Source organism: Pipra filicauda, unplaced genomic scaffold (genome assembly GCF_003945595.2).
Source record: "Pipra filicauda isolate LSUMZ 115617 unplaced genomic scaffold, ASM394559v2 scaffold9_size5747161_pilon, whole genome shotgun sequence".
In the NCBI taxonomy this organism is placed as follows: domain Eukaryota; kingdom Metazoa; phylum Chordata; class Aves; order Passeriformes; family Pipridae; genus Pipra; species Pipra filicauda.
The window spans coordinates 3,306,546-3,328,246 of record NW_024105198.1 but is presented as its reverse complement, the minus strand read 5'-3'; the positions used below and the strand labels follow the sequence as shown (position 1 = coordinate 3,328,246).

Here is a 21,701-nt window from a genome sequence, read left to right as displayed (position 1 = left end):
ATTAAGTTTTAAATGCTTCAGCTTGAGTGACTGTCAGAACCACTCCCCCTTTTCTGGTTGGTTGTGCTCCTGCTGCTGTGTGTTTGCAAACCCAGAGCAAAGGACTGCTGGGACCCTACTGGGACCCTGCAGCACCAACTGCAGCTCAGCTTTGCTGAGGCTTTTGCCCCTGGTCCCCCTCATCACCCCCATGAGCAGTTGTTGGACCTTTCTGCTGGTCAGGAACCCGACAGAGCCTCAGCACCCTCTGTCCTCTACCCTGGGCTGCTTGGCAGAGCTGCACCCCTGGCCAGGAGTCACTGCCAGGGGTGACACAGGAAAGTACAGGTCACCAATGCTGCTGGTGGCTGAACTGCTCCTTCCTCATCCAAAAGGTGATCAAACAAGTGGATCCTGAGAGAATCTTCCCAGGATCCATGGGGGATCCTTCCAGCTGAGTGGGTGACCTTTCACCAGAACTCCACAGCTCAGAGGCTTTCTGAAGTGACACATCCCTCAACAGCTGCACAGACACGTTTGCCACACATGGAGGTCCCCAAATCAGGGCCCTGGTGGGTGATGGCCCCAGCTAGAGCTTGACAGGCTGCTGCAGCTGCTGTCAGCCTCTGCATGACTGTCCCTTGCTGGCTCAGGTGACTCCTGCCTTCATCAATTCTCTTCCTTTGGTCAGAACTGCACAATGGGTGAGTTTTGAAGTAAATGCATATTTAACCACTACTCTTAAAGTCTTGTCTTCCTTCCTCCCTTCCTTTGGTGTGTGAGTCATCCCAGCAAACCCGTCATGCCTTAAATTAATTGGGCCTTGGAAAGGAACAGTGATAATGAGCCGTTCCAGGATGCCATTTCTTGAAAGCCAGGGAACGAATGGCACATGGTAAGGTGCTGCCTGAGTCTTCCTCACCTTGTCAAATGCACCCACATGTCAGGCTTTGCTTCCTGAGCTCATGACAGGGTCTGTGTGGTGTCTGCTGTCTTGCTGGCCTCTGCTCCAGATACCTTCAAAGGGAAACTCTTCAGCAATCTCCTGCCTGTGGATCTCCAGCTCTCCGGCCTCCAACCAGTGATGTGCTCGCAGATGGGCTGGGTTCAGAGACTGGGAGAGGGGAAGGAGGTTTGAACTGTTCATCAAAGGCAAGAGGGCTCCTTGTGAGCTCAGTGCAGTGGGGGTGTAAGTGTGGGTTGTGTGTGCTCCCATCTGGATGTGGGGGTGTCCCTGCTCACTGTTCCTGTACCTGTGCAGGTGAGCTCACAGCAGCTCTGACTGATGCCCCCCGGAGTGAGCTCCAGGCAGGGATGAAGAATGAATGTCCCCGATAACAGCTCTGTGCACATCACACATAGGGAGGGACTTACCCCTTCTACTCTCTTCCAAGTCTTTTTCATTAGCTGAGAGTTTTCTGTTAAGGAAACCAAGGTTTGTTTGTTTTGTTTGTTAGTTTGTTTGTTTTCAGTCCTGATTCCTACACAGAGGGAGAGAAGAGCTAAAAAAGAACCTCTTAAGAAGAAAACAGACCCTAAGGGGTGTTCAAGGCTTGGAGGCTTATGGAATGGAGAGTCCACTACAGCAAAGGATGATGCACATGGAGGAGTTGGATTCTCACATGGATGGACTGCTCTGACCCAGAGGGCAGAGGTTGTGGGCCCAAGCTGTGGCCAGGCTGGAGTACTCGGAGCTGGTAGGACAACACAGGTAGGAGCTGCCTGTCGCTGTTACCTCCTGGGGTTTCACATCCCATTGGAAATCAGGGGGCCAGCACTTGGGCAGGAACTGAGTGTGCTGTCAGTTATGCTGTATGACTCCAAGGAGGGAAAAAAAGGAAAAAAACCCCAAGAATAAAATAAAAAATTAAAGTTGAAGATCCAGCCCAAGTGGGTCACTAGACAAGGTCCATTAGTGCAGGGAGAGTGCACAGTTACAATGGCAGAATGGCAGATTAGTTCTCTTTGTTCTGTCACACAAACCTTACAGCTGAAACTTGAGGACTATCAAATCCTTTTAAAGCTTTTCTTTTCCAACCATCCTGAAGTTCCACTATTAGTAGCTATTATGTACTTGCCATTTGTATTTTGAATAATAAAGTCTAAATTGTAACTGTTCACAGAATGTCAAATGCAATTGCAATGGCAGTGTTGTTCTTTTCTCATTTCTCCCATTGAAGCCCATTTTGGACAACTTGCTCCTCCACCCACTGCCTGTGCTGAATCTCAGAGCCAGTTAAAGCACATGCTAATGGCAGGCTCTGGTCTGAAACAATGTGTGTGGAAGCACTGTTCTCATGTGGGTGGCAGCTAATGCCAGATCATACTCTGACCTTGGGGAAATCAGGCCTTGGTGTCACTGGAAGATTATTGCACTTCCCAGTTCCTGCCCCCTGAATTTTAATTTGGCTTAAGTTGGCAGAAGAATTTAAAATATGGTTGTAGTTTCTGGTTTAGATGTGCAAAGTTGTTTAGAAATCTGGCGTGTCTGTGCTCGGCTGAGCCGGGCTGGCTGGGACAGCCAGGGCAGAGCCTGGGGCCGAAGCTCCCGCCCTCCTGCTGCCACAGGCAAACCCGAGCTGGCTTATAACCCAGGAGTGACCCACACACAGCCCAGCTGTGCACACTGGGCAGCACAGGCAGTGTGAGGCTTGGTAATAAATATTTCAGGGCCTCAGCTGTACCTTCTCTGCCCTGAGAGCAAAAGGAGCCGTTTTGCAGCTCCCCCGTTGCAAAGCTTCTGGCGCTGGTGTATCTGCACTGTCATTAATTCTTCTGTCCAGAGGGCATCCAGCCCTCCAGGAAACAAAGACACCCTCTGACATTTAAGAGTAAGACACAAGAAGGAAAGGTACTGAATGCCTTTAATACCTCCAGCCTACGAAGTCTCTGCAGAGACAGGCAGGTAACTGGAATTTTGCCCAAGAAAAACAAGCAGAAAACTGTAATAATTTTATTCCACAGTACAGCCATTCCTGCTCCTAAAGTGTTTTCTGACAGATAAAAACCAGACAAACATCAGTCAGAGACTGGCAGCTCCACTGGGTGTCCAGGGGCAGGAGAGGCTGGTCAGAATTATTGCTGTGTAAGGAATCAAGTCTTAAATCCTCAGCCATTGAGTGACTGAGTCTTTCAGGAGATTCTAGCACATACCTGTGGTTAGAAAATTTGCACCTGGAGAAAGCATGCCTTGGATTTTGCTGGAAATGTGATTAGACTAAAGTTGTAGCTTTCCTTTTCTGAGCTTGCAGCTCTAAAGCCAGGGATGATATGTACCAGGCAGGAACACTATGGGAGGATAATGAAATGGCTCTTCAGATACACGATAATCTCACAGCTGCAGTGAGAATAGCTTCAGGGGAAATAAAAAAAAAAGCATAAACCTCCCAGATCATCTTGCTACTGCGAAAATAAATGTCAAGTGTGTCCTTCCTGCAGCCCTCGGGCAAGAAACCCCGAGAGAGCAAATGCAAGGCTCGTTCTGCTGAAAGCAACTGGGGTTCTGACCCAACCATGAACTGGAGCAGCTCCTAGACCTGGGAATTCATAAATACGAAATTCTGAGCAAAGAGCCAGTTCCTTGGAGAAACACACACCAACTATACAAATCTTTCCTCCCACAGAAGGAATTCCTATCTCTGTCTGGGCTCTTTTTCTGCTGCTTATGGGAAGGATCTTCGCTGGTCTCTCCAAGAGCCTCTGGCTGGCACAGTGTGAGCTGGGATGCCTATTCTGCTCTGTGGCAAACAGACCCCAAAGTGGGAAAAGCCCAACCTTCAAACTCTCATCAATGGTTTATTTGCCCTGATGGAGGCTACAAATGCAGGAGACTAGGACAGACATCAGGGCTCTTGTGAATGACACTTTGAAGTGCATTATTAATTGGAATTAGCAATAATTAGATAATTTGGAAAATAGAATTGCTGTTATTATTGGAACAAGCAGGACGACTGGAGCGTCTTAATGAACTGGATTGGGCTGTTAAACCTTGGACTTGCAATTGATGTAAATTCTTGGCTCCACACCTCAATGTGGGACCTTCTTACCCAGACACAGAATTTGGAGTCTGGCAAGAGACATGCTCTGTGTCCTGTGTCCCTCTCACGCGTTCCCCGTCCCAAAGCTGCTCCCCTACTTTTGTCCTGCATGACATGGCCACAGAGGTGCTAGGCAAGACATGGACAGTGGGAACAGAACCATGGACGGGGGCAGGAGATCACGGATGTGAAAATACCTTTCTTCCTTTTTTTTTTTTAATAAGGAATGAGTGACACATGCGGGATGCAAAATGAGAAGGTTGATAATATCTAGTTTAAAAATATGCTGTCTAAAATCTTCGAAACCTTAACTGCCTTTATTTTTGTGTTTCTGTGCCAGCATCTGCCAAGAGGGATCCAGACGTGGGAAAAACACTTGTCAAAGAAGAAGTGTTGAGACTCCACCGGGAGATTCGGGTCGGGAGAAGTTTGTGAAGATGGTTTTCCCCTTTTCCCGCTAACGCACTGCCGGGGTCTCTGCAAGCACGGATGCTCCGTGCCCCGCTCGCGGTGATGGGCGCTGGGACCCCTCGGGGGCCGCTCTGCGGGTGCCCGCAGGGAGGGTCCGGGCGGGCGGGAAATAGCAGCACTGATTAACCCCCGGTAATAACTCCCGGCACCGGTGGGGGCTGCGGGGCCGCGCCCGCGGCTTTTCATGAATGGAGCGGCCCCGCCCCCGAGCCCCGCCCCGAGCGGCGGCACGTGCGGGGTGCGGAGTGTGCGGGGTGTGCGGGGTGTGCGGGGTGTGCGGAGTGTGCGGGGTGTGCGGGGTGCGGGGTGTGCGGGGTGTGCGGAGTGTGCGGGGTGTGCGGGGTGTGCGGAGTGTGCGGGGTGTGCGGGGTGCGGGGTGCGCGGGGTGCGCGGGGTGTGCGGGGTGCGGGGTGCGCGGGGTGCGCGGGGTGCGCGGGGTGCGCGGTGCGAGGTGTGGGGGGTGTGCGGTGCAGGGGGTGTGTGGTGCGGGGTGTGCAGAGTGTGCGGTGCGGGGTGTGCGGTGCAGGGAATGCAGTGCAGGGAGCCGAAGGAACCGCTGCTGAGCGGGCGCAGGGGGACGACAACGACCGGGTGGTGGGAGGTAAGTGAGGGAGTGAGGGTGAGGGTAAGGGGTAAGAATTGGGGAGGGCACTAAGGGTGAGGGAGGGGAGTTTGGTTTCTTCTTGTCATTGGGGCGTGCGGGGAACTGGCGTGTAATGGGTGCTGTAATGTGTGTCATTAATGGGTTTATCCAGTCCAGGGAGTGAAGCATTGGTTTCTATTCAGAATTCACAATGTTGCTGGAAAGACATCTTTGGATTTGCTAGAGCTAAAGGTGAGTGTTTCTGCATTGGGAAGAAATTCCTGCAGCAGCGGCACGGGGTGGTCTGGCAGCCTGCTTGAGCCTGGAAGAGCTGGGAGAAGAAGAACCAAGGTAGATTCTGGGGAATTGTTCTGTGTGGGTTGGGTTTTATGCTGTGAAGTGGCTCCTCCACCAGTTCCGTGCCTCTACTGCTAAGTCTTGCCTTTTGCAGGAAAGACCATTTCCCCACTACAACTCAGTCACTGGAAGCAGAATTCAGCCATCATTTGGAGGAGAAAATAAGAGAGACTAAAGTCAATTTCTAATGTGATTTCTAGGCTCTGAATAGTTTCAGGCTAATTGCTGGAATTAGGTGCAGACAAAAGCTGCCTCTGCTCTCAAAAATGATCCCCAATGTCTCTGCTTTTACATTTCAACAGAAAAGAACTGGGTGGTTTGAAGCAGAGGATGAAAACACCGGTAGTGCAGCCTTCCATGGAAGTTGGAGGAGAAATGAACTCAGGTAAGAACAAAGACAAAAAAGCTGATGTCAAATTAAAACAACTTCAAACCCCACCTGAGATTTTTCCACATTTGCCATATGTCACGACTAGTTCTTCTTTCCAGCTCACCTGTGAAGCTCTTGCTCTTCCTGATATAAGAAGGTGCTGAGAGTGTGAAGTCCCAAACCAACCCGTTTGTGAGACGCCACTGGAACACCTTGCCAGTGCCAGGAAACCCCTGATCCCGGGAAACCCATTGTACCTCAGAGGCTCCCCCAGCTTTCTGTTTTAGGGTGGTGTTTGCAATGGCAGCCGCATCTTCGCCATCTCCTGGACAACCAAGGAGCCGAAGCTGATGGATCACGTGCTGTCAGCTGGAGCCATGATCCCAGTGACCTCAAGCAGAGGAAAGACTGGGGTTAACCCACCATGCCTTCCTTGCTGCTTCAGCCATACAGGTCACAGGTGATGAGATTGCTGGAGGAGTTGGACCATTACTCTTCCCTAACCCAACTCATGTCCATCTACCAAGCAATCAACAGGACCACCTTCAACTGGACGGACAGCCGTGTTACTGAGTGGGAGAAATTTGCCGAGCTGGCTAAATATGAGCCAGAATCCCAGAAACCAACCATGAAAGCTCTCCTGATCGTGGCGTACTCAGTCATTATCATCATGTCTCTCTTTGGGAACATGCTGGTGTGCCACGTAGTGCTGAAGAACAAGAGGATGCACTCAGCCACCAGCCTCTTCATTGTCAACCTGGCTGTGTCTGACATCATGATCACACTGCTCAACACACCTTTCACTCTGGTAAGTGGCTGGCTGTGCTATCCCTTCAGCCACAAGGGGAGTCTCCTGCCCTTTAGAACTCTGGTGGTCACAGTCTCTCTGTGCATGCTCTCCTAGGGCTGAGGTGGGAACCCAACACCACCAAGTCTAATAGACAACTCTACCAGGCAAGTAAAACACTGTTCAGAAACCTGTGGGGTCCCTTTTCTCTGTTAGTCTCTGTATCTCCTAGAGACTCTTAAGTTTCTTCATGTGTACCACCAAACCCCAGCAAGAGCTTCTCAGGGAATGAGAACAGGTACCTTGGTGAACATGTGCTTTTAATGTTCGTGCAGGAGAGCACTAGAGAGTCCCTTAGTAGGGCAGAACAGCCCGAATGCCAGTCATACGAGGTGACCGGAAGAAAGTAACTGAGCTTTTCGGAGCTGCCAGATGGGTAAAGGCTTCAGTGAAAGCTCTCCAGACCTGACAGTTGATACCAAACCTTGGTGCACTTTTTCCAAATATAGTTGTTAATGCAATAAAAAGTTATTACTGCTGTTCACACATAATGGCCAGAACAGGCCAGGAGGGCTGCAGCAGCACCACCCCATAATCTGAGGGGTTTGACCTTCTAAATTCTTCTGTAAAGGTAGAGCCCAGTGTAGCTGATCTTTCTTTGGGTTTCAGGTGAAGGTGCCCTCCCAGCCAGAACCCCTGAACCAGTTCAGGTGCCACCCAAGGGATTTCCCCATGGATTTGTTTTCAGCATGTTTTCTGGCTGATGAGTTGTTGTTTCCCCTCAGGTCCGGTTTGTGAACAGCACATGGATTTTTGGGAAGGCCATGTGCCACATCAGCCGCTTCGTGCAGTACTGCTCCCTGCACGTCTCCACACTGACCCTGACAGCCATCGCTCTCGACAGGCACCAGGTGACACCACCCACCCATTCCTCTCTTCCAAGACCTTCCCAATTCCCCCTCAATCTTGGTCGAGCCATGGGCCCAAGGTGGATGAATTTGGGGATTCAACCCCTCTCCAGTGAGAAGGCTTTAGAGCTTCACTCAGAGCCCTCCTGTGCCAGGGGCTGGAAGGATTGATGGACTTCTGTGGGTTCCTGAATATGGGGCAGAAGTGAAGGAACAAAATGGCATCATGGGTTTCACAGGGTGCTCCCAGATTTCCAGCTAAAAAGGGTGAGGACACCTTTTCCACCCAGTCTGAAGAAAGCTAGGTCCAGCCTAGCTCCAGGTATGGCAGGGCAACTGATTCCAGAGGCTTCATCTTGTGTGCAGGCCCTGGAAAGGCAGAGAGCCAGCACTGAGCACCAAGTGCTACTTCAGCTGTGCAGAAACTTCTTCAAGGTATTTTGTTTAACACCCAAAGCCCATAGAACACCAGTGTGAGGCATCCTCAGCTCAAATTGTGATTTAGTTGTCTATTTGTTCTTCTACTCTTCTTTCCCCGTTGGGCATTTGCTGTGTCATCAAGCTGCAGGGCAGATGGAGTTAAATTCTGAGACCAATGTCCCGTGGTGGAGCCATGGGGCTGATGCTGGACCAGTGCAAAGGGGAGTGGCAGAGGGGAAATCTCTGCTGGAAATACTGGGAGGAGGCTTGAGCTGTGAGAAGGTCTTGCTCGCTGTCTGTCTGTCCATGGCCATGACAAATGCTGTCTGCGAGGGCAGTGAGGGCAGCCTGGGCCATGGGCTTGTCCCTTGTAATCACTGCCCTCTCTTGTGCCATCATCAAATAGTAACTTCCAGACTATCAGATTTCATCAGCTGAAAGATCTAAGAGTGTAAATTTCATGACGGGTGAGTTGCTGCCTCAGCAGAGGGGAGGAGGGCTCATTTTCACAGGCCCAATTCAAACAGGAGATATTTTTTATGTAGTTCATACAGAATAAACAAACATATCCTGGAGTGAAGGCACTTGTGTAGATATCTTCTTTTTTCTGACCTAACGTAACCCCCAATTTAAGGAAAATGGTTCTCACAGAAAAAGATAAAATTTAAAAGTTCTTCTGAGCAGATTGAGAAATTCAACATTTCCCATTTTCCAGGTCACTCTAATGAGCAGGACATTTTCCTAATCATGGCCATCATTCTCATATGATTAACTGTGTTACGTTGTGTCACAAACTGCCTCTGCCATGTGGGCTGGGAGGGGCTTTGCTTCCCTGTGGCAGAGGATTCATGGCGGAATTTCTGTTGTAGGTCATCCTGAACCCACTGAAGCAGAGGATGTCCCTGACCAAGGGAGCGCTGAGCATCTCTGTTATCTGGCTGATGGCAACCTGTTTCTCCCTGCCCCATGCCATCTACCAAAAGCTTTTCCAGTATAACTACAGGTGAGTGATCTCCCCTTCCCAGTGAGTGTGCAGAGGTCCGGCAGCCCCCGTGCAGTGCCGCTCAGCAGGGAGGGTGCTGGGAGCTCCCAGGTGTGGGGCAGGGTGCTGTGGGATCAGAGGGAGCCAGCGTGTGGGTGAGATCCCACTTCCTGCAGCAAAGGCTGGGCTGTGCAAGTGCTGCCTGGCCTGTCGGGGGCACACGCAGCCCCCAGTCCTGGGATCGCCCTCACCACCTCCCACCACCCGGACGAGGGGCTGGGTCCCACTCCCAGCCCCTGCTGGGGCAGCTCCAGGTGCAGCCATGGCCCTGCCAGGATGGACTCTGTCTGGAGAAGGTAATTTTCTCCCGAGGGCCTTTCCTCTTCCCTCCTCGTGCCTGCTCAGCTCCTCAGACAGAACAAGACCAAGTCCAGCCAACTCGCTCATGCAGGGAGGAGAGAGAGAGAGCCAGACTGCAGTTTGGAAAGGAAAGAAAATAAACCTCATGATGGGAACACCTGGTACTGACATCAACAAGGCTCTGTAGGGAGCAGGAGGAGGGGACTGCCTCGGTTTGTCAGCAGGGCCACCCCTTGTCCCCAGGACTTCATATACTGAGTTGCACGTTGTGGCTTCCCTGTATTTCATCCATGTGGATTTGTGAATCAGGACCAACCTTCCTTAAAGTTTGAGGCTCCTCTGCCCAATGTAACACAAATGAGAAAAGCAAAGCAAAGCAAAGCCCTCACCCCCTCCTCTGTGGCTGAGCAGTGCAGGACTAGGGGGAACCAGTGTAGGGCTGGGGGGATAACTGTGCAAGACATGTCAGGGACCAGTGCTTGGGCCGGAACCGGAGCTGTCCTGGTGTGCCATGGTGCCTCCCCACAAGGGAAAGGAACTCTTTGCTTGGCTGAACACAGCAACAGGAGCTATTAAAAGGAGATGAAGTAGAATTTCACACCCACATGAGGGCTGCTGAAATGTCAGAATGAGTTCAAGGTTCTGATCTAGAGAGAAAAAAAGTTAATAAAAAGGCGCAACAGCTTATCTTCCCACGAATGGCTCAGGGATGGCATTTGTCGCTGCTGACACCCTCCGCCAGGGAGAAACACAGAACCAGAGCTTCGGGGTTTCTTTGCCCTGTTCCTCTGTGGTACCCAAACTGTTCTGTCCCTCCTGTCTCCACCAGCCTGTGGCATTGCTGTAACCCCTCCTGGCGAGAAAACCGTAATGGTACCCAAGTGGGATTTTTGTGGTGGGTATCACACTCTTGGTGCTGCCCTTCACAGGAAAGTCATTCTCGAGGGCACAGGGATAATCTTACCATGTCCTGTGTTTTCAGGCTGAGATCAGCATCCCAAGGAATGGGGCAAGGAGGCACTGGCAGGCAGCAGGAGTGAGATTTCTATTGTAGACATTGACCTTCTGTATTAAGGACAAATATTATTTGTTACAGCCCAGCCAGGTCCCTCCCTGCGGGAGAGCACGAGTGCCTGCACAGGCTGTCACTGCTCGTGGTGTACGAGGGGCTGCACCAGCTGGGAGTGTGAACGGGGCTGCACCAGCTGGGAGTGTGAACGGGGCTGCACAGCCCTCCCCTGCCTGTGCTTGTGCCTGATGTGACCGAGAGACCCAGGGGATATCATACATCAAACTGCCCAGACTGTAAACACGGGCAGGGTTTCTGTGTGCTCACGTTGCTCCCCAGCTGTGCTCGGGGATTAGGGAACAAATTGCTCATGAATGAACAAATGCCATGATCTGTTTCTGGGCACCTGTCTCTGCTCATCCTTTGGCACAGCCGGAGGAAACTGAGCCCCACATTGGCATGAGGCAGCTCAGCGATATAAGGACTTCCAGGACATGCTATTCCTGTCCCTGCTTTCCATTGAAAAAAAATCCCAGTTGTAATATTGCTTATAATAACTCCTGCAGGGCCAGGGCTCCTGAGATTCCCACCAGAGAGCAGTTGGGATTCTGGGATGGGGAAAAGGGGCTCCACCAGCATCCACCTCTCTGGCTGCACTGCACAGCAGTGTGTCTGAATCCCTGGTCATATCAGAATTCACCAAAACAGTGTCTTGTCTGGCCCACTTTGGCAGGTCCCCTTTGGCAGGCAGGCTGGCAGAGCTGCCTGCAGGCAGGGTCTGGCCTCACCTGTGCAAGTGGTAAGCCATATCTGTGGAGGAAAAGCCAAGACTGAAGTTCAGAAAAGATGATTTTCCCTCCTGAGTCAGTCCCACTTTCAAGCAGCCCCTCCAGGTCCTCCGTGCTTGGCAGAGCTCAGCTCCAGCACCTATTGACACCCCTCTGGCCTCAGCCCCTGCTCCAGCTACCTGTTCTCAACAATCTTCTATTTGTGGCACAAAAGGCAGCTCCAGTGGTTGAAAACAGGATATTAAAGATATTAATCAATACTGCAAAGAATAATGCAACTTGATGGGGACTAAAGTCTGTGCTGAATAGAGGACAGCAGAGTACAAGGACTGAAAAGAGAAGGACAAAATGAAAGCAAAAGAAGGGGGAAAGGAAAGAAAGGGAGAAAACATTCACTGGAAGTAAATGTGCAAGTGCTCTTTTCTCCTAATGTTCCATCACCCCCAGTCACCAGCTGCGGGGTGTGGAGGGGACACGCAGTGCTGCAGAGGGTGCTGGGGCTGAGAGCCACTGCCGGGCACTGGGAACGTGCCAGGACCCTGGGCTGGACAGGATGGGTGTAAGGGGTTGTTAAAATGAGCAGTTGCACATAGTTACGCTTGGTTCTTCTGTTATTTATCTCAGAGGTTCAACTGGAGCCGAGTCACTAATCATCACACCTGTTTTAAGAGGTAGCAGTAAGGTTTTAGCAGCTGATGGCAAGAGAATGGTGGGTAGGGAAGGGAAGGAAGATGGGCTGTTTGTGCCTGTGAGGCTTTCTCACAGCTCCCAGGCTCCAGCAGCCCCTTCCCTCCCCTCCAAAACAACTTTGGCTTTTCACTGCTGCAGCAGTTTCTGCTCTGGCCAAGGGGTCCTGTGCTAGGGAGGCACAGCAGGTTAAGGGGTCCTGGCTGCTGGGGGGCACGGCAGGGTGGGTGTACCCATGGAGGGCAGGGCCTGCAGGCTCTGTCCCCACTGTCCACACTACACCTCTGAAAGAGTGGCCATGGGTGGTGTGAGACCCCCAGTGTGGTTTGCCGAGCCGGCAGCACCATTTGACAGCAAAGACCATGTGCCATATCTGGCCTATATTTCTTTGTTTTCAAGGGAAGCCACTGTCCGGAGTTTGTGCCTCCCTGATTTCCCTGAGCCCGCAGAGCTGGTGTGGAAGTATCTGGACCTGTCTACATTTCTCCTTCTTTACCTCCTGCCTCTGCTGATCATCACCATCACCTACACGCGCCTGGCCAAGAAGCTGTGGCTCCGCAATGCCATCGGGGATGTCACCACGCAGCAGTACATCACCCACCACAGGAACAAGAAGAAGAGCATCAAGATGCTGATGCTGGTAGTGGTGGTCTTTGCGGTCTGCTGGTTCCCCCTCAACTGCTACGTGGTGCTCATCTCCAGTCTGGGCATCAAGACAAAGAACTCGCTCTATTTCGCCCTGCACTGGTTTGCCATGAGCAGCACCTGCTACAACCCCTTCATCTACTGCTGGCTGAACGAGAGCTTCCGCGCGGAGCTCCGGGCGCTGCTGGGCCTCTGCCAGAAGGCCCCGCGGGCTCAGGACCACGCCCTGCCCACGTCCTGCCGCGAGGTGTGGATGGAGCAGGCCAGGTGCAGGAAGGGAACTGTCTCCCAGACCATCTGCTCCACCGGGAACCTCCCAACAGCCAACACAGACCTGTGAGCTGTGGGGCTGAGGGGAGTTACCTGGGTGTGTGGGACATCAAAAGGCACCTGCCTGTCTCTCCTCAGAAGCCAACGTTGCTGCTCTGATGTTTCACTGCTGATTTTTGGCTGGTCTTGCTGTAGCCCCTCCTATTTCTTGGCATGGAGGGTGCTCAGCCTCTCCAGCACCCTACCAGTAAAGCTGGCCCAGGGAGCAGGAGTACATGCAGGGCACATGGAGCTCCTCAGACACAGAAATATGCTTTTGGGGATTCTCATTTATTGTTATCAGAGGTAGTGAACCCGGATTTCTATCACTGCTCACGCTGGCCTGAGTCGCTGGCCTGGAACACGTGCCACGACATGGAGCTCGGCACAGCATCAGAAACAGATTGTGTTTGAAGGAAGGACTTGGACATCAGATGAACTTCATCCACAGGGAGTTTCACCAGATAGTTTATAGCAAAGTCTTCTGACAGAGGTAAAGGTTTCCAACAGCAATTTTTCCCTCAGATGCTGCTGTTCCTCCTGCCCCATCTCTGTACCACCGATGGCAGCTGGAACCCAGCCCCGAGCGAGAGGAGCAGGGATGCACCTCAGGAGCCATGGCTGCAGCCTCAGATGGCACGGTGACCAAGTAATTTAGTCCATTGAGAATTTCTTTGTATTATAAATATATTAATTCAGGAAATAGAGGTACAATGGCACTCTATGGAAGGCCACAAAATATTTCATCAGAACTGTAGCATTCACTCACTGAAGAATGGAATCATTCTGCCTCATTACTAATTGCTGTAAAAGTCTCATTTAAACAACAGGAGGGCAAAAAAGGACCAGAAGCAATGTCCTGTGAGGAGCAACTGAGGACTTTGGGGCTGTCTAGTTGGTGCAAACCAGGTGACAAATTCCAGTAGCCCAAAGGAGCTGTGGCTGCTGGGGGCAGGGGTGCTCCTGGTCTGCCCTGGCCATAGCTGGGCAGAGCTTCTGCCCAGGGAGGAGGGGAGTGCCCTGGTAGCTGGAGACGATGAGGAAGTACTCCCAGCAGTTCCTGGGGCATGATAATCCAGACCAAAGAATGGAAACCAAGGACTGATTTTTTTTTTCCATTTATGCAGCGAGAAGGAATAGGAAAGAAAGGAGGGGGAGTCCTCTCTTCTGGCCACTTGACCCCAGTTGGGTGCATCCCTGCACCTCGGGTGTGCATTGCAGTGCCCAAACCAGGAGTGGCAGCAGAAATGGATGCATACTTGGTCCCTGAGGCACCTTGCTTGGAAGTCACAATTATTGAACATGGGAATTCAAAGCTGCCTGTGCTGGGTGCCAGTGCTGCCCTCCCTCAGTGTACAGCAGGGTCTGTTTTCAGTCAAAAGACCTCATTGGGAGTTTTTCTAAATGTTAAAATTATCTCTAATTATTGAGCATCACTTCATTTAATTATTAAGAGAAGTGGTCATTTACTTTTTTGCTGTTCCTCACCCCTCATCAGCTTTTGGTGAGGGGCTCTCAAAGGCTATGAATTGTCTTTCATATTTCTTAGGTTTATTTTCCTTCCTTTCTTCCTTTAAATGGCTTTATAACCTTTTTCTGGATGAATCAAACACCTCACTCCAAAGAAGTGGGTCTCTCTTCGCACTCCCTTGACCTGCTGCTAATCCCTGAAGTTAGCCATCTCTTGCTGTGAGAAATAACCTGGCTGGTTTTGCTTGGATCTGTCAATCGCAGCATCTCCTCATTGCTGCATTTTTCTCCCCTAAATGGGCACGATGTAAGAGCTGACTGTATCACATCTCTCTAAAGGCTCAGCTATCTGGACTGATAATTATCAATGCCTGCATGAGATTCAGAGCCTCGCATGCTTCGCCCAATGCCTCGACATTCCCATATCACTTGAGGATACCCTGACTCCCAGCAGCACCCCTCAGCAGTTCTCAGGCAAACACAGGATGCAAAACATCAAAAAAGCCTGAGTGATGTTTGACCAGGGCAAGGGCAGTGCCTGAGGGGCAGGAGGCTGCATCCCTGATGGACTGCAGGCGAGCAGAGTGCTTACCGAGACAGGCTCTGGAAAAGGGAATCTGTGATATTCGGCTTTTGCTGAGTCTGAGTCAACTCAGCAGGTAAATAGATGCTGAGACATTCCTTAATCTGTCTCTGGTCCCGCCGCCCACCTTTGGGAATGGCTTCCTGAGCAGTGGCAGAGGCAACTTGGTGTCCGAGATCCCTAGGACCAAGGGAGAGCTTCCCGAGACAGGACCAAGGGAGAGCTCCCAGAAGGGGGACCCCGGGCTGCCCCGCGTGTGCTCCCGGCCTCATCCAGACTGTGCTGGTGGGCGCAGGGTCCTGCCCCGGCCGAGGCAGCAGCAGCACGGTTTGGTCCCTGCAGCCCCGAGGCTGGAGCCGGACAGGAGTGTGGCGTGGGAGGAGAATCCCCCGGGAAGCCCGAGCCACGTGGGGAGCCCTTGTCCTGCCTGCGGAGCGAACCCTCGACCCGCGCCCTCGGCGGCTGCGGGTGCGGCGCCTCTCGGCAGGCGAAGCCCCGGGAGGCAGAACCCCGAGGGAGAGTTTGGAGGGCAGATTATTGAAACACTGAGTCACTACAAGTCTACTCCAGGGAAGCTATTTGAGCACACACAAATCAGTGTGCAAAGATCCAACGAGACATGTCTGAGTGATTAACAGCCCAAATTTATTAAGGTTAGCTCATGCCAAATGCAGCTGAGTGCCTTCAGCAGAGTTGCTGATGAAGACGATAACAGGGAACATAGTGCAAGGGATACCTGAATTCCAGAGACAAATCCTCTTATATAGCCCCATCACATAATGAACAAAGAAACCACAACATGCCAACTAGATTAACAAAAAGCAAGCAGAAAAAAACCACAATGAGTCAGAAAATTAGCTCAGGAAGGAGAAACAGAATACAATTATCATCAGTTAGCTCTTCAAGTGAAAAACAGTATGGAGGGGCTGGCCAAAGCATGCTGCAGAGAAAAATGGAAATGTCCTCTGTTAAATCCAGCACAAGCCCTGGGAAGTAGAGGTATAGGTGAGCCAGAGTCAGACCATCATTTTGCACTGAGAAATAACTTGGCAGCTTGGGTCATTCATGGACCAGGGAAGGAAGAGGGAGGAAGGAACCTGGACGTGAGAGGCACACCCAAATTCCCGCGTGGGCGATGATGTGCAGCCGCCCTGTGCCCCAGGCAGCAGGAGAGCACCTCCCTCAAGTCAGGGCACACAGCTCTGCCCTCTCACCGACTGCAAAGTCAGCCTGCCTGCCCCCCCATAGGACCCCCTGCTCTCCACAGAACCCACCTGCACCCCACAGAACCAGCCTTCTCCCCCCCTCAGCCCCCACTGCCTCCCCCTGCCACTCCTCCTGCACTGGGCAGAGGAACACTTCTGATCTCCCAGACTTTGGATGGAGCCCAGACAGGAATACCGGCAGGTGAGGGCAGTTTAGCACCAGGCACAGGGTGCAGTCAGTGCTTGGTTTGAAGACTGCTGGCATTTCCCAAGTGATCCCCACCCCAATTCCAAGGTCTGTTCCTGAACTGCTCTCCCAGGGTGATGCCTGAATACTCCCAGTCCTTGGCTCTTCCCGATCTATGCTGAGCAGGTACATCAGAGGCCAGACCATAGGTTCTGTTAGGAGATAGTTTATGATACCTAACAAAAATGATGGCAGCAAGTTTCAGAGCAGCAGATTTTGTACCTATTTTTGAGACAGGAAAAATGTTTGCTTGTGGCCTCATCCTGTCTCAGGCAGTTTCCCACAGGAATTAAGCGATCAATTAATCAATGACCCCAACCTTTTGCAGCTTCTTTCTCCTTCCACAGCTTATTTTGACCTTTTACTGGTAATACATGCCAAACATGGCAGAATTCAGAACACAAGAAGTGCCTGAATCACTTCCATGATGGATTTACCACAGTTCCATTAGTGGGGACCTGCAGCAGGCTGGGTGGCCCTGGGCTGTTTTGGATAGTTTCACTTGCTTCTGAACTGTGATACACTGCTTGGACCTTCCACCTTCAGATTAATAAACCGAGTCCCTCCTAAGGGCTGGAAAAGAATCAAGTTTTAGTTTTTACCACTGTAGTATTTCCTTCACAGTATATTGTCTTTCATGAACCCCTCTTCACAGGCCAGTTATTCACCTGCTTGTCTCTAATTCCTGCCCTGTTCTGAAATGAAATGCACCAGTTGCTCGTGCTGACGAACAGTGACTGACACCAATGGTTCCCACATGGAGGTGGCCATGGCTGCATTCCAAATAAACTCTTCCATGCAGTGTCCCTTCCCTCTTTACATTCACATTTCTATGGTAGGATATTGATTTTTTTCCCTTTATTAAATTAGAAGGTTCATTTTAAGAAACCTGAAGCTGACTTGAACATAAGGGTACCTCTGTGTTCTATTTGAGAGAATTGCATTAACTTGCCTTCCTTCGCCTTCCATTCAGGGGAATATAAGTATTCTGCTGTCCTGCACAGCTTGCAGGGCATGATGTAGGAATATTCATTCTCCAGGAGAACTGTTATGATTAACAGAGCTAATAAAGACCATAAATATTTAGCAATGTATTCAGACATCTCAGCTATAAATGGGAACAGATTCATTGCTTGACTGATTCTCCACTTCTTTGTGGAGCCCAGTTGTCTAATACTTTGTTTTTCCCTTGTTTCCTCTGGTCGCTGTGAAGAAAGGAGAGACTGAGGGGGAAGGTGGGACAAGTGTCCTATTTTCCTATCTGTACTGCTGAGCATTGCTAACACGTTCTCTGCTCCCCCTCCCTGTACAAAGTGGGGGATAGGAGCCTTTCCTCCATTTCATGTTGGTCTGTATTGCTGTGTATGTTCACACACACGCACGTTCCTGACACCAAGCTGCCGTGCTTTCCATGGCACAGGTTCTGCAGGGCTGGAGCACGACCCTGTCGGTGCCCGGGGTGGGGGACGTGCTTCGGGAGGACCTCTGGGCAGGAGCTGGATGAGAGCCCGGTGAGGAGCAGAGCAGCTCGCAGCGCCCTGCTCTCGGTGGAGCCGCCCTGGCCCGTCCCCCCGTCCCGGAGGAGCGGCCCCAGAGCCGCGCCTGACCCGTCTGGCTTTGGAGGTGGCCGGGGCACAGACCGGGGGTGTCGCATGCTCCTTGCTCTGACTTGCTAATATTAACCGTAGGAGGTAAAAAATGATGAAAATTGGCCCTGTTGTTATTGTACTTGATTAAGGTATTTGTAATCCGATAATTCCATCAAAGCGGCTCAGAGGAGGATGAGGGGGAGTGTGAAGAGGTATTGAATGGGTTGTAAAAACACTTTATTCTTTTGCTAAAGCTCCTTCCCCAATACTGCTGCACTGGAAGCCAAACCACCTCAACACCCAGGCTATTGGCTCCCGTTAATGTACTAATTGTCATGCAGAAACAGGCTGGCCAGGCTCAAAAACCTCATTTACCACCAGGGCTCAGGGCAGGAATACAGGAATTTCACTTGGAATAATAATGTATTTTTGATGGATAATAATTATTGGCATCAGGCTGTCCCCGAAGACAGAATGTTTGTTTGCCATCAGCATGGCTCTGGAATTGGAGATGGATTTATTTTCCCTTAAAAATTAACAACTGCTGCTAATAAAAGGAATTGGGAACTTTTTTTTTTTTTTTTTTTTTTTTTGGTGTGATGGATGTTGTTGCTCCCAGTTTGGTCCCAATTGAGACGGTTTGCTCTCACTAATGTTCCCTTAATTCCCTAAGCAGTCTGTCCAGTTCCCCCAGGGTGTAGTGGCTTGTGTGCCCACAGTGACTGTGGGTGAAGGCGGCACTGCCTGGGTGGGCGCTGAGCAGCCAGGGATGCTGGGGATGTCCCAAACACACTGCTAAAGCTTTTCAGCTGCTTTTTGAAAGTACCCGTGAGGAAGGTAGAAGAACAATACATTTCTGTCTCTGGGCAAACACATCCAATTCAATAATGTGCTGTGAAACGTGTTTTCTTCACTGGTAATAGTCCTTGTGTCCTGCAGAGGCATGGTGAGGTGAGAACTGAGCATGCGGGGGAAGCCTGGGGGAAATATAGAATTAGAAAATCAGAGAACAAACCTGTAAAAACATCACCTGTGGGGAAGGAAAGCAGAGAAGGAAAGGAACTCCAGTCTGGAAATTCAGTTCTCTCTAATGGATTTCAGTCTTCAATTTTAGCAATGGAAACTTACCCACCTGTCCTGCTGTCCTTGCAGGGGCCAGGGGCACGTGGAGGGCAGTGCAGGGCTGAGCAGGATGTGCCCAGTGGGAGGAGGGGTTTATTATGGAGCTGAATGCCATCGAGGCCCACGGGGATGAGCGATTCCCATGCAAGGGGCAGAGCAAAAGGAGGTTAAGCATCCTCTGAGCCTGTCCCTCCTGACATCAGAATCAGCTGAAATTTAATTACTGCCTCTCTCCTTGAGTTCACCTGTGAGAATCCCCTTCTTCCCTGCCGTTGTTCCCTGAGATTTCTGCTCTTTCCTCCCCCCAATGGATGCACACAGGAAGGCTGGAGAGTGGAACTGAGCCCCCACCATGGGCAGTCACTGCATCTTCACTCCCATCCCTCACCTAAAGCCACTGCAGCTGCTCATCACCATCACTGGGCCTGGGGACGTGAGGGATGCTTGGAGAGCAGCTCTGCTCCCCCTGCCTCCAGGGTCTGTGTGCCTGAGGACAGGCTGGGAGTGGGGACTAGCAGCAAGTCGAGAGTGGGAAAAAACAGTGGCACCTTCCTCCCCCCTCCTTCCTCTCCACAGCTCCCTCATCCCGGGTCTGAAACCAGTCTGCCACAGGTGTTTGAGGTTTCCTCAGTGGTGAGCCTCCTGGTTCAGGTTAGGTGAGGAAATGAAGTGTGAAAGCAGGAAAGCTGTTTGCCGAGGCGCTCCAGAGCCGCCGGTGTCACTCCTGGCGTTTGGTCGCTGCCCGCTGCAGCTCGGTCAGACCCGGCTGAGGAGCGAGGGCTCCCCTCTACCCCTCTACTGCACGGAAAAGGGCAGCCTTCCCCTGCCCACTGCTCCCTTCTCTGCCCTCCCCTCCTTGTAACTACGATGTTTAGGTTTGTGTTTTAACACGACGTTGTTCTTGATCCAGGTCATCACAGCCCAAAAACGGAGAAGCAAACATAGGGCTTCAGGAAAAAGTCCAACTGTAAAAGCACGTGCTCTGTGCCTCCAGAGGTTGCACACGAGGAAGACCTTAGAAAGCTCCTCTGACTTCACTGTCCACAGACCACACAGTCCGTGTTAACTCAGGGCTCATTGGTTAGTCTGGTTCCAAGCAAGATCCCACCCAGAATACTTCATTAGTGATAACACCTCCTCACCCTGGCCAGCCTCCTCCATGGCTCCCCTTTGCCACTCAGTGCTCAGGGGTGGGAGGACACGCCCTCAGAGGGAGGTCCCCTGTGAGAATGATGCGAAGACCCCACCAGTTTGCAGTCTCACCTCAGCAGGTCTAACATAATCTCGTCTCAGGGGTCACTGTCCACACGGGGACAGAGCCACAGTCTCCACCTCTGCAGGTACATCCTCAGGGGGTGCAGGTGAGGTATCTACTCCCACAGGTTTCACCTGAGTTCTTCAAAGCAAAACCTCATCTGTCAGGAACATGTGGCTCGGTAGGATTGCTGTCTGCAAGCTGTGGCTGCTGGGAGCAGGACACACATCTGCATTCCCCCTCCAGAGACAGCTCAGGAGATGGTGCACATGCATCGCGTGGGCCAAACAGCATTCCCTGGCATTCCCTCTGGAGCTGGAGGCTTGCCAAGCTGTGAGTGCCTTTGCATAGCTCTGCATCCCAGCTGGAGATGTTCCTGCTGGAGGCAGCTGAGGTAAGGACCATGTACTCCAGCACCTTGACGTGCTGCCAGCCTCTCTGCAAAGTGTGGCTGAGGTGGCACCAGGACTGGGGTGGGAGCCAGCCTTGCCCTGACCACCGAGGAGCAGGTTCTCAACCTCACACTTCTCTGCTTGCATAGAGCACATATGTTCCTCTGCCAGCCTTACTCCACATACAGCTACCTCTTTTCCCAGTGTGGAGGAGGAGAATCCCAAGTACTTTGAGGGGAACATGGTTGGTTTATTATCAGTCCTTGTGCATCAACCTAAGACAAGGCTGACAGCCTCAGCTGCTGCAGCATCTCTCTGAGAAGCCCTGCCTGCCCTGCCAGACAGGCCCCTGCCAGACAGGGCCCACCAGCCCCCTGCAGCCCCTGCAGCATTTGCCCCCACCAGCAGGTGGGCAGGGGACCCACGGGGGGGGAATCAAAACTCACTGAGCATCATCACCTCTGGATCCAAAATTTATTGAACTACAAACACACAGCACTCAAGAGCACCAGGTCTGGAGGAATGTGGGGGAACTCCCACCATTAACACAGAAGGCAGGAGCTTCAGCTACTGCTAGATTTGAACACAGACAACACCCCAAACCTAACAAGCAATGCTACATCAGAATTACAATGGTAACAACACAGAATTTACAAAAATATAAATAACCTATTTGTAACCTTAAAGAAAAATAACATCCACCATAAAAAACACCATGTATTACCCTGGGTAAACCATGGCTACAGAAATGTAGTGATTATTTTTTTTTTAAAGCACCAAAGTCTGCAGTATAAAATAATCCAACACAGAGGGCATCTTCCCCCGACACTTGCAGACCCTTCCAAGAAGTGTGCCCAGATCAGTAAAACAATGTCTTTGTCAGTATTGCCTATTCCTGTAAGAGCACAGTGAGGAGACAGCTCTCCAGAGCACCCTATTCAGGAACAGCATCCGAGGGTTGTTCCCCAACTGTTCATCAGAATGAACACTTTACCAGCACTGAAGTATGTGCCTATTTTAGGTCCATGCTTAAGAGCTTCTCAGAACAGAGCTGGATTTAAACTTATCATACAAATTCCTCTGCAAATCAGACTTCCAGACAAGAATGGTGTCAAAAATCAATTGCTTGTAAAATATAACCCCATT

The 21,701-nt window shown here is 51.2% G+C and overlaps 1 protein-coding gene across 3 annotated transcripts; it reads left to right on the top strand.

Annotated features, from left to right (window-relative positions):
- The first annotated feature begins 4,994 nt into the window (after window positions 1-4,994).
- On the top strand, window positions 4,995-18,358 carry LOC113993090 (probable G-protein coupled receptor 83). Of its 3 annotated transcripts, XM_039378171.1 has the most exons (7): window positions 4,995-5,088; window positions 5,274-5,322; window positions 5,730-5,812; window positions 5,917-6,605; window positions 7,370-7,495; window positions 8,782-8,915; window positions 12,138-18,358. In XM_039378171.1, the coding sequence occupies exons 4-7, from the start codon at window positions 6,222-6,224 to the stop codon at window positions 12,721-12,723; spliced, it is 1,230 nt and encodes a 409-aa protein (XP_039234105.1). In that variant the 5' UTR covers window positions 4,995-5,088; window positions 5,274-5,322; window positions 5,730-5,812; window positions 5,917-6,221; the 3' UTR covers window positions 12,724-18,358. The 3 variants fall into 3 exon arrangements, with proteins under 3 accessions (XP_039234105.1, XP_039234104.1, XP_039234103.1); XM_039378170.1 differs by lacking the exon at window positions 5,274-5,322; XM_039378169.1 differs by lacking the exon at window positions 4,995-5,088 and having other exon boundaries at window positions 5,198-5,421.
- The last annotated feature ends 3,343 nt before the right edge of the window (window positions 18,359-21,701 follow it).